This window comes from Colobus angolensis, unplaced genomic scaffold (genome assembly GCF_000951035.1).
Source record: "Colobus angolensis palliatus isolate OR3802 unplaced genomic scaffold, Cang.pa_1.0 Scaffold275, whole genome shotgun sequence".
NCBI lineage: Eukaryota > Metazoa > Chordata > Mammalia > Primates > Cercopithecidae > Colobus > Colobus angolensis.
Window position 1 is genome coordinate 4,311,069 of NW_012115988.1, and position 14,764 is coordinate 4,325,832.

Consider the following 14,764-nt stretch of genomic DNA (forward strand, 5'->3'; position numbering starts at 1 on the left):
GATCTTAAGTTTAAACCACTTTTTTTAAAAAAACTTTGTGACATTAAATGTCAAGATAAAATTTTTTTTTTTTTTTTTTGAGATGGAGTCTCGCTCTGTCGCCCAGGCTGGAGTGCAGTGGCCGGACCTCAGCTCACTGCAAGCTCCGCCTCCCGGGTTCACGCCATTCTCCTGCCTCAGCCTCCCGAGTAGCTGGGACTACAGGCGCCCGCCACCTCGCCCGGCTAGTTTTTTGTATTTTTTAGTAGAGACGGGGTTTCACCATGTTAGCCAGGATGGTCTCGATCTCCTGACCTCGTGATCCGCCCGCCTCGGCCTCCCAAAGTGCTGGGATTACAGGCGTGAGCCACTGCGCCCGGCCCAAATTTTTAAAGATATAGAACATGGAGAATTGCAAAATAAAAAGAGGAAGCAGATATATGCTTGATAAGGGAAAAATGCGTAATGATCTCTCATCTAAAAGACTCTTTTCCTTATTATCATAATGACTAAACTGCCTGTCCATAAACCCACTGGAATATGTAGTTACTGACATTATGCCAACGAAGTCAAAATGTACTTTATTGCAAAAATATAAAAAGTTTCAAAATTGCATATGATATTTTATACCATTTCACCAATAGGCCAAGGCCAGCACATAACTTATCAAGCTAGAAAACTTTAAAACAAAAATGATTAAAATTTTACTGTGTATAACGAGTTATAAAAAAAAAAGTGATGCCATGCTGTGTAGCATGTTTAATTGCCAAGTGCCCTCTTACATGGGGATAGTCACTAATATCTCAGTCTGAATAAGTAAAACACATATAGCCTATGATAACAGCCTTGAATTATCTTCTTAAACACAGATACTTTCTATATATTACAATCATTTTAATAAACCTTTCGGTCATAATTTTGTGGAGTACAAAGTCATTTTATCAGTATGTTGATTTTTTTCTGAACTACTCTTTAGGAAGTGATGTTAAACCCTATTGACTATTAAATCACTACTGTTTATTGATACGTTGTAAATGTAAAAAAAGGAAAAAACCTGAAATCACAGAAAATGCTTGGCATCTACACAAACACATTCTCAGTGGACTAACCACTACTGTGTAATTTTGTCACTATAGGTCTTGCTCCATACTTTTGCTTCATGCAGTGGGTTCAACAATATCCATGTTTGTTCCAAACAGGGCAACTAATTGTTCTTCATAGGTAGCGATGTTCCTTTTCATAATTTCCATGCAAGGTCCCAGAAGCCTTTCAAATGCTTGCACATCCATTGCTAAGAAAAAAGAAGATTTTTTTTTAATAACATTCTTTGCAAATCTGCAGAATTTCTAAGTCATTTATAATATCCATTCCATACATATCAATAATGCAATGATATTTTAGGTAAATACTGTAAAATACAAGAAAAAGCATAATGATAAAAATGTTCCACTTGAAAAAGGAAGCAGCCAGGGCCACACTCTGCAGTCCCTTGGCAATATGATGAGCAACGCTAAGTTGGTGGGAGGTTCCTGGTCCAAGCTGAGAAAAGAATGAGGGACTATCATGGAAAGACCTTAGAATTTTAAAAAATAAATGTGCTGTCTCCACCTTAGCAATGTGTACTCCTCAAAGGTGGCACAGGAGTGTTTTCTATCCTGTGTTCCCTTCTCAGGGTTTAAAATGCCATGTTGTGAAGGCCAAGTGTTAACTTTTGTAATTTTTGCTCCCCATACTATTGTCTATGCAATCCAAAAATGGCAGCTGACATAATGCTTTTGTTTACTTCTATAAGTACATGCTAGAAATCACTTTGCTTGCCTGTCTCCTGGATCTTAAAACTGGATTTATAATATATAGATAGAAAATGTGATCATACTTTATATATAAAAGTACAAATTAAAATATATCTTCTTTGCCTTTTAAATTAGCAAAGATAAAAAAAGGCAATGTTGACAAGAATAGGGTGAATGGGCATTATGGCACTGCTAGTAGCATGTAAATTAGTACAAATAAAAGTAATCTGGCAAATATGTGTCAGAAGTTAATTTTTTAAAAGCCCACTCCTGAAAACCATTTCTAAGGAAAACTCCTATAATACAGAAAAGCCTTCTATGCACAAAAAAATTGCTCCCCACCAAAACGTTGGAGCCAAAACCTTCAAAGTATTTACCAGTGAGGAATGATTAATTTATCATGTATATATTTACCTAAAAGAATTTTAAAATTTGGTGTAACAAAATAAGAACATTCCTAAGCATAGTGAACTTTAAAAGTTGTTTGGAAAACTGTTTAACAACTGGAAGCCCACACAAATAAAAAGGACAAGAAGAAATTATAATAGCAAAAATCACTGAGTGGCGGTGGTATGTTTTTTCCTACATTTTCTGTATCTCAGGTTTTCTTTGATGTGAATATAATAATCTATTATTGAAAAAAATTAACAGAATTTCACTCACCTCACCTTTACTCTTTCTAATAGCTCTACTTAGGGAAATTACCTGTCAGTTTCTAATTGTCTTCTCTTCCGTCCAAATTTAACACTTGATTAATATTATACTTATTTAAAACCTTTTAAAGAATGACTTCTCTAAGAAGTTAATTCTAAGGATCCTTGCAAGTCTTGAAAACATTAAAACTAAGTTTATTCTATTGAATTATGGATGAAAAGCACAGAGAGGGTAATTACTGTAGGATCAATTTTCTTAAAATATTCTCCATATTGCCACCTCCTGAACTATATTTTCTTATCAAAGTGATTTCTCAGATATACAGTCTCAGATATATACAGATGTCTGCACCTGAAGATGGCATTTCTGCCAAGCTACTCTGGTAAAATAGTAATAACGACTGAACAGCGAAGAACATTTGACTGTGCTTTGACAAACGTGAACCTTTGTTTATAGAACCAGTACTCTAATGAGTAAAGATTCTCCCAACATCTCAGCATTCCCCGCAGATCTTAATAATGGACTTTATAAAAATAGTACCTTAGCCTTCTCTTTTGAGGAACATAGCACATGTTGCTTATTTGAGAGATTCCATATAAAACGTGGTACTTGGAATTCTTATTTTAATGACAAATATGAGATGTTATTTCATACATACACAAAAGAGCAAAATGTATCTGGATGTAAAAATTTCAAAGAAAAAATGGCTTCCACAAATTAATTTTATAAGGCAATGAGTCCTAATCTTGTTACCTTTTGTGGGGACCACAAAACCTGTGAACCCAATGAAATGATTCATTCAACATGAATACATAAAATGCAGACATAAGTTCAACCAGGAGAAGCACGCCCACTGTTGCAATCCCTACCTAAACATTTGACAGTCCCGATGGCGTGCGCAGAAGCTGCTCGAGGTTTGTTAGTTACCAGGGCAAGCTCTCCAAAGTACTGTCCTCGCGAACATCGAGCGATTTCTACTGCACCATTCTCTTCCACTTCTGATTTACCCTGACAAGGCAATTAAAAAGATGAGCTTTTCCTCAGCTTATGAAAAATAAAATTAACCTCAGTCTAAACATCAAAAAGTAAATCTGTTGTGTTCCTTGCTAACAGTATGTGGGCTTTGAGGACTTACAATGCTTACCTTTCTTTTCATAGTAATTTTCACTTCTCCAGATTCTACAATGAAAAAAGAATCAGCCGAATCTCCCTATCAGAATAAATAACAAAAATAGACGGTGAAAATGCAAATTAACTGACAACAATCTTGTTACCTTTCATATCCCTAAAATTGATCCAACCCCAAAGTACAGATATTGACCTGAAAAGTGAAATCCTATGGGAACAGGCTATCTCGGCTTCTAAATCAAGGTTTTTTTTTTTTTTTTTTGGAGACAGAGTCTCGCTCTGTCACCCAGGCTGAAGCAAGCTCCATCTCGGGTTCACACCATTCTCCTGCCTCAGCCTCCCAAGTAGCTGAGACTACAGGCACCCGCCACCACACTCGGCTACTTTATTTGTATTTTTAGTAGAGACGGGGGGTTTCACCATGTTAGCCAGGATGGTCTCAATCTCTTGACCTCGTGATCTGCCTGCCTCGGCCTCCCAAAGTGCTGAGATTACAGGCGTGAGCCACCGTGCCCGGCCCTAAATCAAGAGGTTTTGATGGACAATTATGTAGTAATAATTTCATTTGTAAAATTATTTGAAATACTTTTTTCCCCCTGAGATGGAGTCTTGCTCTGTCACTCAGGCTGGAGTGCAGTGGTGTAATCTCGGCTCACTGCAGCCTCCACCTCCTGGATTCGGGTGACTCTCCTGCCTCACCCTCCCAAGTAGCTGGGATGACAAGCGTGTGCTACCACACCCAGCTAATTTTTTTTTCCTTTTTTAAAAATTTTACTTTAAATTCCGGGATACATGTGCAGAACATGCAGGTTTGTTACACAGGTATAAATGTGCCGTGGCGGTTTGCTGTACCTATCAACCTGTCATTTGGTTTTAAGGCCAGCCCCGCATGAATTAGGTATCTGTCCTAATACTCTCCCTACCTTCACTCCCCACCCCATGACAGGCCACAGTGTGTGATGTTCCCCTCCCTGTTTCCACGTGTTCTCATTGTTCAGCTGCCACCTATGAGTGAGAACATTCGGTGTTTGGTTTTCTATTCCTGTGTTAAGTTTGCTGAGAATGATGGCTTCCATTTTCATGCATGTCCCTGCAAAGGACATGATCACATTCCTTTTTATGGCTGCACAGTATTCCATGGTGTATATGTACCACATTTTCTTTATCCAGCCTATCACTGATGGGCATTTGGGTTGGTTCCGTATCTTTGCTATTGTAAATAGTGCTGCAATAAACATACCTGTGCATGTGTCTTTATAGCACAATGATTTATATTCCTTTGGGTATATACCCAGTAATGGGATTTGTGGGTCAAATGGTATTTCTGCCATCAAAAAGTGGGCAAAGGATATGAACAGACACTTCTCAAAAGAAGACATTTATGTGGCCAAAAAACATATGAAAAAAGCTCAACATCACTGATCATTAAAGAAATGCAAATCAAAACCATAATGAGATACCATCTCACACCAGTCAGAATGGCAATTATTAAAAAATCAATCAACAATAGATGCTAGTGAGGATGTGAAGAAATAGGAACGCTTTTGCACTGTTGGTGGGAATGCAGATTGGTTCAACCATTTTGCAGGACAGTGTGGCAATTCCTCAGGGATCTAGAACCCGTATTTATTTATTGATTTTTTTTTGGTATTTTTATTAGAGATGGGGTTTCACCATGTTGGTCAGGTTGGTCTCGAACTCCTGACCTCGATGTGATCCACCTGCCTCAGCCTCCCAAAGTGCCGGGATTACAGGCGTGAGCCACTGTGCTTGGCCCTCAAATAATATATTCTCTACCGCCGTATTTCTGCTAAAAACCAAGAAAATGTGACAAATAACACTGGGGTAAGAATTTCATCCAAATTTCAGCCTAGATAACAGCATACATAGTTGGAAATGGCAACACTGCTGTGTATGCCAGCAGCATCCCCTTAGTTGGCAGAAACATATCTGCGGATCCTGAGCTCCTTAGGAAGTGCCAAGACGTGCACCCTCCGTCATCCTAACATTGCAAGCATTGGCATGGTGACCCAAGATAACCCATCAACTTGCAAAGAGCAGAAAGCACCCAGATGGAGCCGGAAGCAACAGATGTGGGCCTTGACATTTTCACTACAGTCAACTGAGGACCAAACTCTGACATGCTAGCCTACTGACATTCCATTTCAAGGCTTTGGAAAGACTTCTAAAAGAGAAGTGTTGCTATTTCTACCCATATATCTCTTCTTTCTTGTTTCTGTTTCTTAATGAACTCTGCCTTGACCTCCAGTGATGCAGTCTGAATTAAACAATACAATATGGAAGATAATAATACAGACACTTTTCTAAGCCTCTGGAAAAATTTAAAGCTTCTGGAAAAATTTAAAATATTTCAAAACTCTTTAATACAAATTCAAGAAGTTTAGCATCTGATTCTATCACAAAAATAAATGTTGAATTTAGATTTTTAGAATATAGTGTATATATATGTATATTTATAAATGCTTAAAAGACAACAAATATGTAAAAATATCCTTAATAAACCCTAAGTATAGCATATGCCCTTTCCCTTATTTTTATATCAGGTTTTCATAAAAGCTTCATATTAAGTTTTAGAGTGTTCTGAATCATAATAAGTCTAGTAACTGCTGAGTACTTTTTAACTATTTTTAAAGCATGCCCTAAGAACTGATGAAAACTGAATACGGTCTGTGAATTATGCCAATGTCATTTTCCTAGTTTTGATACTGTTATTAATAGTGATGCAAGATGCATTAGGAGAAACTGGGTGAAGAGTACACGGGACCTCTCAAAACTATTTTTGCGACTTCCTGTGAATCTATAATTATTTCAAAATAAAAACCTTTAAAAATCATTTAAAACATGCTCTTTGCTTTGTTATTTACCAATTTATATAGTAGAACTTTAACCTTGTTTGACTCCATTTCTTCCCAATCGCTGACTGCTCTAACACACACACACACGCAGCAATGGGAGAGGCGTGCTGAATGAAAGATTTACTTATGTATTTGTCTTCTAAAACAATTATCTTTTTCTCAATCTCAAAGACCTTGAATCTTGTTTCCCATATAAAGGAAGAGACTGCATTTCAGATAAAGAGCACAAAATAGTATAAGGCTGTGATACAAAAATTACAGTATCTATTAAAAATCCATTTTAATCATTTGCTCAGTGCTTCAAAAATATAACTAGGAAACAAGGTACTATCATCTGCATGCTTCACCTGTGAATAGTCTTCACAAATTCTACTTTTAGTAGCCCTACTCCAACCTAGGTATCTAATATTATTGGTTCCAGCTGGGATCCTAGAAAAGTATTAGGGATTAAATAACATGTTGACCCACATGTAGTGCTTGGAAGCCAAAACAGTATATGTTGCAGTGTGTTCCCTTCTTGGTGACTTTTATCAAGGAGCAGCCTCAGGAAGTTTCATCATGAAATGATCATGCAAAACTCTATAGAATTTTCCAGTGTACGTTCTGGGTCCTCATTAATGTCATGGAATATTCACCTGTTTTTTCCTCTTATAAATGACTACAATGATGCAGAAACTCATTTGATGGTTTAATACATATTCATTAAGAGTTAATTACATAAAAATATTCAATAGCGTAATAACTATAAATGAAACCATTTTTAACAGGTCATTTGGTGGTAGTAATATTTATTTAACCCATCACTGCATACTAATTTTAGAAACATGAAAAGTTTATCAAGATCTACAACTACACAAACCTTTTGGAAAAGAACCCTAAACTGAATTACATTTCAAAATATCATACCTGAGCAATGATTTGTTCTCCATCGTTGTATACTTTGGTGCCTATCACATCTACTACTTTCAGGCGTTCAGAAAACTACAAAGAAAGAAAGACAATATTAAATAGAAACAAATTAACTGGGTAAGCTTATCTATTTAAGAAGTAAAAAACTGGTAGCCTATAGGACAAGTAAATCGAGCAGTGTGTAGGTTGTTATGTGTTTGTTGTATTAATTATCAGTCAGCATTTTAAAATAAATTTTTCATAAAAATTGGATCTCCAGCTTCTCTTGAAAAATCAGCATCACATAACCCATATTTCCACATAGCAACAATAACACTATGGTGGGATAGCAGCTGTTTCTTTAATGAAATAACATGTTCTCCAGTCTGCCAAAGTCCCTTCCTGGCTTGGTTTTCTTCTCTGTGTTACCTGCCTAGCTTTGAAGGCACTGGATTTCCAATCCCTGACCTACTTTTATTTAAAGAAATATGCTGCTGGAAAAGATCAGCTGTCTACCACGCATAAGCTGATAATCCAACAGAGACATTCAAAAGGAGAAGCACTGCTGTGTTTGCCATTTTATAAGACGTTGTGGGTACATATATATGCCTGTCTTTAATGACTCTCAAAATATTTCAAATATGACAGTGAAATAGAGAAGCATTTAATTTAATGATGAAGTATGGAAAATGAAGCTGAATTTTTAGGGTAACAACAACCTATTCTCTCTCGTTAAGTCTCTACCTTCAAAGATAAAAACCTAAGAGCTGGTCTCATTGAGACGACATCTGGGCTAAGAAATGAAGGAGCCCTGCGGCCGTGTAGGAAGGCATTCCAGACAGACGGCAAGGATGAAGACCCTGAAGTGGGTGTGGGACAGGTGTGTTTGAGAAGTGGCAAGAAGCTGATGTGTCTACAGAGAGATGATGAGTGTGGAGCAGTAGGAAATGAGGTTGGGGAAAATGGGCAGGGGAATGGGACAGACTATGCAGAGCCTTAGAGGCCATGTGAGGAGGAGCCTAAACAGAGCAATGCCACAACCAGGGATTTTAAAAGATTATCCTGCAATTAACTAGGCAAGAGGTGATGGTGGTTCAGATGAGTCATTGCTAACTCGAAGGTTTCTGGCCTGAGACACTGGAAGGATATGTTACCATCTGCGGGGAGAGAGAAAAGGAGTAGATTTGGGACATACTAGGTCTGAGATGTCTATTAGACATCTGAGAGGAGATCTTGTATTTGCAGTTGGATAAGTAAGTCTGACCTTCAAGGGAGGGGCCTTGCCCAGTGACACCAATTTTAAGAAGCATCAATATATGGACAGTACAGATGGTCCCTGACTTACAAAGGCTCAATTAATGATTTTTCAACCTTACAGTTGTTTGAAAGCGATAGAAACTATACTTCTAATTTTGAGTTTCAATCTTCTCCCAGGCTAGTGATATGCAGTACAATGCCAGGCAGACAGCCATAACACCCAGCCAGCCTCACCACAATGAGATAAACCCATGCTCTCCAGTGTACTGTGCTGCCAAGTGACTGTTCCAAACTATAGGCTGATGTGAGTGTCCTAAGCATGTTTCAGGTAGGCTAGGCTGAGCTAGAATGTTCTGTAGTTTACGTGTATTAAATACATTTTCTATTTATGATATTTTCAACTCACAATGGGTTTATTCATAAGGTAACCCCAGCGTAAGTCAAGGGACATCTGTATTTAAGGCCATGGGATCTGACATGTTCACCAAGTGAATAAGTGTATCCTGAAAAGAGAAGAGGCCAAGGACAGAGGCCTGGAATGCCAGTTTTAAGAGGAGAAGAAAAGAGGAATAAACAGCAAAGACAACTGAGAGGAAGAGGCCAGAGAGGACATTTTCTACCTAGAGAACGCCTGCCTGTAAAGTTACAACTAGTGACTCTTGCCTACATCTATGTGATTGTATGACGTCTGCTATTAGATAAAGACCACATATACATGTGCTATAGATGCGGGGTAGGAATGCAATTATACAAAACTTTCAAATACCAAAACAAATGCAATTATAGATAGCAGAAGAAATGATGAGTTATAAAAACTAGCACTACCACTTAATCTTTTCAAATAAAAACATGGATTTTTTTTATTCAAGGAAATTTTTCTATAGAACTAAATATTCCTAGCAAAACAGAAACTTTTAAAGCAAAATAAAATAAAAGCATAAACATACACTTACCTCCAAAGATTTAAGGAATGGCAGTGACTCAATAAAGCTTTCATACATTTTCCTCTTTTTGGCATTGTTTTTCACAATTATTCTCCGGAAGGTTACCCTGTCCTACAGGCAGAATATCAAATAAAAGACAGTTAAAAGGTAAATTTTATGGGGGAAAAGCTATACAAATAGTTTTATTTTATTCCCTACAAGAAGCAATGATTGAAGATTCTGAAATAAAAGATTAATATCATTATACTTTTAATGCAACTCATTTCATATTTTTATTTCATCAAGCACATAAAATACTGTTTTCATTTTTTTTTTAAAGGAAGCATCTGTTTACTTTCATACATAACAGAAATCTGACCAACATGTTGGGTTCTGCCCACAAGGAGGTGCTATCACAGCATTTTTTAAAATGTATACTACTACTGTGTTCTTTCAGTCTGTTATGTAGTCTATGTTCTTTTTCATACCCACATTATGTCAAAATTTTCTTTTTAAAAATGTAGAGGTATGCCCAAAAAAATGATAAATGCTTAAAGTGATGGCTACTCCATTTACCCTGATGTCATCATTATGCATTGTATGCTGTTATCAAAATAGCTTAGGTACCCTGTACATATATACACACACTATGTACCCATAAAAAAATTTTTTTAATGTGAAGGCACAGAGAAATTACAACTTTGTTTTTGAGTAAGATCTAATTCCAGTATTTACCATGTTCACAGTCTAAAATGTTCCTGTTTATGTTTATACTACATGCCCTCAAAAATGCAGAACTCGGTTGAAGAACTAGTAAAAATTTTAAGGATACAGCTCAAAAAATTATTTTCCTAAAAATTTTATTTTAAACAATCTCTCATAAAATATTTTAATTCTTTAATAAAAGCCTCAATAATTATGTTAGCTTGGCATTCATTAATAAACAATTATACCATTTTAATAAAGTAAAAATTGGGATATATTATTTAATAAATTACTATGCAAACAATTTAATATTTTTTACTTTTATTTTTAATTTTTGTGGGTACATAGTAGGTGTATATTTATGGGGTACATGAGATGTTTTGATACAGGCATGCAACGTGAAATATGCACATCATAGAAAATGGGGTATCCGCCCCTTCAAGCATTTATCCTTTGAGTTACAAACAATCCAATTACACTTATTTTAAAAATACACAATTTTATTATGTGCTACCAAATACTAGGTCTTATTCATTCTTTCTTATGCCACCATAGTAAGGCTGAATTTAAACGAACTAGTGCAATGGAGAAAAAGGCCAGTATAGATGAAAGTCTCTAGGTGCGAGATGGGCTGCAACTCAATGTTTCTATCACTCTAAAATCCCTCTGTTGAAATCCTGATCACCGAGGATAGTATTAGGTGGTGGAGTCTTTGGGAGATGGTTAGGTCATGAGCATGAATCGGATTAATGTCCTTATAAAACAGATTCTAATGAGCTCCCTTGCCCCTTCCAGCACGTGAGAACACAAGTAGAAGACGTTGTCTGTTAAACAGGAAAACAAGCCCTCCCCAGACCCGAGTCTTCTGGTGCCTTGATCTTGGACTTCCCAGTGTCCAGACCATGAGAAATAAATGTCTGTTGCTTAAGCCTCCCATTCTGTAACAGTTTGTCATAGCGGCCCAAAAGGACTAGGACACTAGTAAATTAAACATCTTGTTTCCCAATTTGGTATTGGCTGTAATTTGGACTTGTTTTACTCCTAATACTTTTTTTAAAAGAAAATTTTACGGTAATTAGCACAAATACTGAAATTATTTCCAAGCCTGGCTCTGCATCAGAATAAGCTACAGTACTTAAAAAGATTTCTGAGACACCAGACTTGAATGTCTCAAGATCTCCGCATGTAGGGCCCAATAATCTGTATTTCATAAATGCTCCCAAAGTGATTCTGATATATAATCAGGTTTGGAAATCAGGTATAACACCATTTTATGGACAGAGTTTACTGCAAAACAGAGAAGACTCAAAATAGCTTAATGGTTTAGAAACTAATCATAATCAGTTATATCTCTCAGAAAGAATTTACCATTAGTAACCTATCTCTTTACACCCAGTGTGACATATAAAGTCCAGAATTTCAAATACTTTCATCCTGAAGCCATTTCAACAATCCCCTTTCCAAATCATCAGTACAGTCACATAGATCATGTTACCCCTAAGGCTAACAGTGACCAAATATTATTTACAGAGTGAGGCTATACTGCAATGGACTTTTCTCTTGGGCTTTTTTTGCTTATCTTTACACTTATATTTATAAGGCAGACCTCCAGTCTGTTGACCTTAAAAGAAAAATTTCTTTTCTACTCGACTCTCCCTGAGAAGGAGTTATTATAGTCAGTCAAGTCGCCCTTAAAAAGCAGGCTTGAAATACTAAGTAATTATGTTAATTATCCTAACATTTTTAGAAAGCTATTATACATCAAGATGATCATCACAAACTGCCCACTTTTATAAAATTTAGTAACATGTATAGACAACTAAAAATCTCTGAAAATGCTTAATCCTTCTTAGGAACTTAAGTAGTACGTGGAGTAGGAAATTCTGGGTCTTTTATACCCAATTAAGGTTTCTACAAGGGCTAAAAACTATCAGTATTCAAAGAGGCCAACCTATAAAATCATTGATCTTATTCTGAAGACGTGCAAGGAGGCAATTTCCTCACTGTGTGACAATATGAATCTGAATGGCAACCCCACTGGAATGACTACGTTTGAAAAGTAAACCTTCATCAATAAAACAGGTCATGGCAGATGCTAGATTTATCCCACCACTTTAATGACAGGCAAACAAAACTGTTCTGATTTGGAGTTTTTTCTTTGCTGGTTCTGGGTATTCAAATCGCTGACAGTTCTTAAAACACTTCAGATGATGAGTTTCCTTCTCCCTGAGACAATTCAGCTTTTCTTCTAAACCTTAAAAAAGTGACTCATCACATTTTTAAATAAGTACATAATAACTGGTTCTAATTAAAAGAAATGCAAAATGTCTTGTCTCTTTGATCAAGAGATATTTTTATCAGCTGAATCGACTTCAGAGTCAAATGCTGAACTGTGACTAAATAATGTGTGACTTCTGTAATGCTATATACAGTCATCCTTGGAAATGAGATTGTTAACAAACTTCACATTTACTTCAACCTATTCTCTTTCCACAAAAGGATTTGAGAGAAATAACCCAATAAATGCATGTCAAAACTAGTGGGTGAGCTATTTACAACAATCTTAAAAGAATATACATATATTGTAAACATTTCCCTAAATCGATGCTGTTTCAAGTTTGGCCTGACATCAGGCAGTACTGCCACCTCCTGGGAGCTGATGAGAAATGCAAAAATCACAGGCCTCACCCCAGAACCACTGAATCAGAATCCACATTTTAACTGGATTCCTAGGTGATTTGGAAGCACATTAAAGTTTGAGAATCACTACCTTAAATACAATCTTCCAGAAGCAGCTTTAGCAGTGCCTAATAATTTGCATCCTATCATATGTGAAAATACTGCCTGAATATATCTTTAAACCAGCTTTTAAGTCTTGCAGGAATACCACATTAAGAAATATATTTAAAAGTACTAATGCCCGGGTCCCAGTGCTGAAGATTCTGATAAATTTGCCTGTGGTGGGGTCTAGGTAAAAGGATTTTTTAAAAATATACCAGGTAATTCTGATGTGGGGCACATCAGCACAGCCACCAAGCATTTTTTCCCTACACATCTGCTTTTAAATGCAGAGCAGCTACCAATCAATTTATAGCACCAAGAGCATCCTTTTATACTGGTTTCTCAAACTCCAAATTTCTGATGCAGTAGGTCAGAATCAGTGGGTAGGGCCCCAGAATGGGCATTTCTAAAAAGTTCCCAAGTGATACAGCTGCCAGTGTTCACGGGACCACACTCTGGGAGCCACCAATTTATCAGATTATAATACTTACTTCAGAAAGCTATCTGAGAAAAAGTACTGAAGATTGTGTTTGTATGGCTGGTTATTTTCTAAGAGTGGGTAAGACAGAAGCATTCTGAATCTGAGTGTCTTTCCTGGGCCACCAGGTCCCAAGCTCCTGACTGGACTGGCGGAGTGGGGGCAATGACATGAGGATCTGAGTGCAGTCTTAGTGCCCTACAGTTCAGCATTCAGTGGCTGCTTAATAAATTACCTGATGACTGATGATCTTTAAATTAAAATACTACATGTGGCAATGTGTAACACTGTCATAGCAATTGCTACAAATCATAACATTCAGATCAAATAAATATTTTACTCACCAAACCCCACAGAGCACCAGGAGAGGTAGCAGTGATTGTAGCTGCTCTGGGTGTATTGTACATTAAGGCCAGTTCGCCGAAACTCCCACGATTATCATAGTTACCCACACATCTTCCAACACCATCACATTTCACATAAATATCGTATGTGCCTCTGTTGGACATATGTAGATTGGAGGTTAATTCAAATAAAATCTCATTAAAATAAGACATTATTTCAGAAAAGAGCCCTGTGAAATAAAATCATATTTCCAGCCTGTTTATCCCCTCTGACGACAAGTAATAAAGGGGAATATCTGTGCCATCTGTTCCAGACCATGTGCCTGCTGGGAAAAATGGAACTAAACAATAAAAATTTGGAGTAACAAATGATAAAACTATAACTAAAGACTATAACCAAATAGTATATGCATAAAAAACCACCTGGAAAGGCCAGGTCTCACGCCTATAATCACAGCACTTTGGGAGGCCGAGGCGGGCGGATCACCTGAGGTCAGGGGTTTGAGACCAGCCTGGCCAACATGGTGAAACCCTGTCTCTACTGAAAATATAAAATATTAGCCAGGTGTGATGGTGGGATCCCATAATCTCAGCTACTTGGGAGGCTGACGCAGGAGAATCGCTTGAACCCGGGAGGCGGAGGTTGCAGTGAGTCGAGATTGTGCCACTGCACTCCAGCCTGGGCGTCAAGAGTGAAACTCCATCTCAAAAAAAAAAAAAAATCATCTGAAGAGGCTGGATGTGGTGGTTTACTTACACCTGTAATTCCAGCAATTTGGAAGTCCAAGGAGAGAGGATCACTTTAGCCCAGGAGTTCAAGACCAGCCTGGGCAACATAGCAAGATTCGATCTCTACAAAAAAATTAAGCCTTAAAAAAAAGAAAGAAAATCATCTGAAGAAACATTTATCAAACCACTGACTGTAGTTATCTAAGAGCACAAGAATAGTGAGGGATTC

The 14,764-nt window shown here is 37.1% G+C and overlaps 1 protein-coding gene across 1 annotated transcript in view; it reads right to left on the reverse strand.

Moving 5' to 3' along the window:
• Positions 1 to 366: 366 nt before the first annotated feature.
• Positions 367 to 14,764, reverse strand: part of PRKAR2B (protein kinase, cAMP-dependent, regulatory, type II, beta) — a 111,265-nt gene continuing 96,867 nt past the window's right edge. The window contains exons 6-11 of the mRNA XM_011948216.1: positions 13,807 to 13,960; positions 9,529 to 9,630; positions 7,337 to 7,411; positions 3,571 to 3,636; positions 3,296 to 3,434; positions 367 to 1,270 (exon numbers count right to left, since the gene is read on the reverse strand). Of these exons, the coding sequence (XP_011803606.1) occupies positions 1,137 to 1,270; positions 3,296 to 3,434; positions 3,571 to 3,636; positions 7,337 to 7,411; positions 9,529 to 9,630; positions 13,807 to 13,960 (670 nt within the window). The 3' untranslated portion in view covers positions 367 to 1,136. The remainder of the gene's footprint in view (positions 1,271 to 3,295; positions 3,435 to 3,570; positions 3,637 to 7,336; positions 7,412 to 9,528; positions 9,631 to 13,806; positions 13,961 to 14,764) is intronic.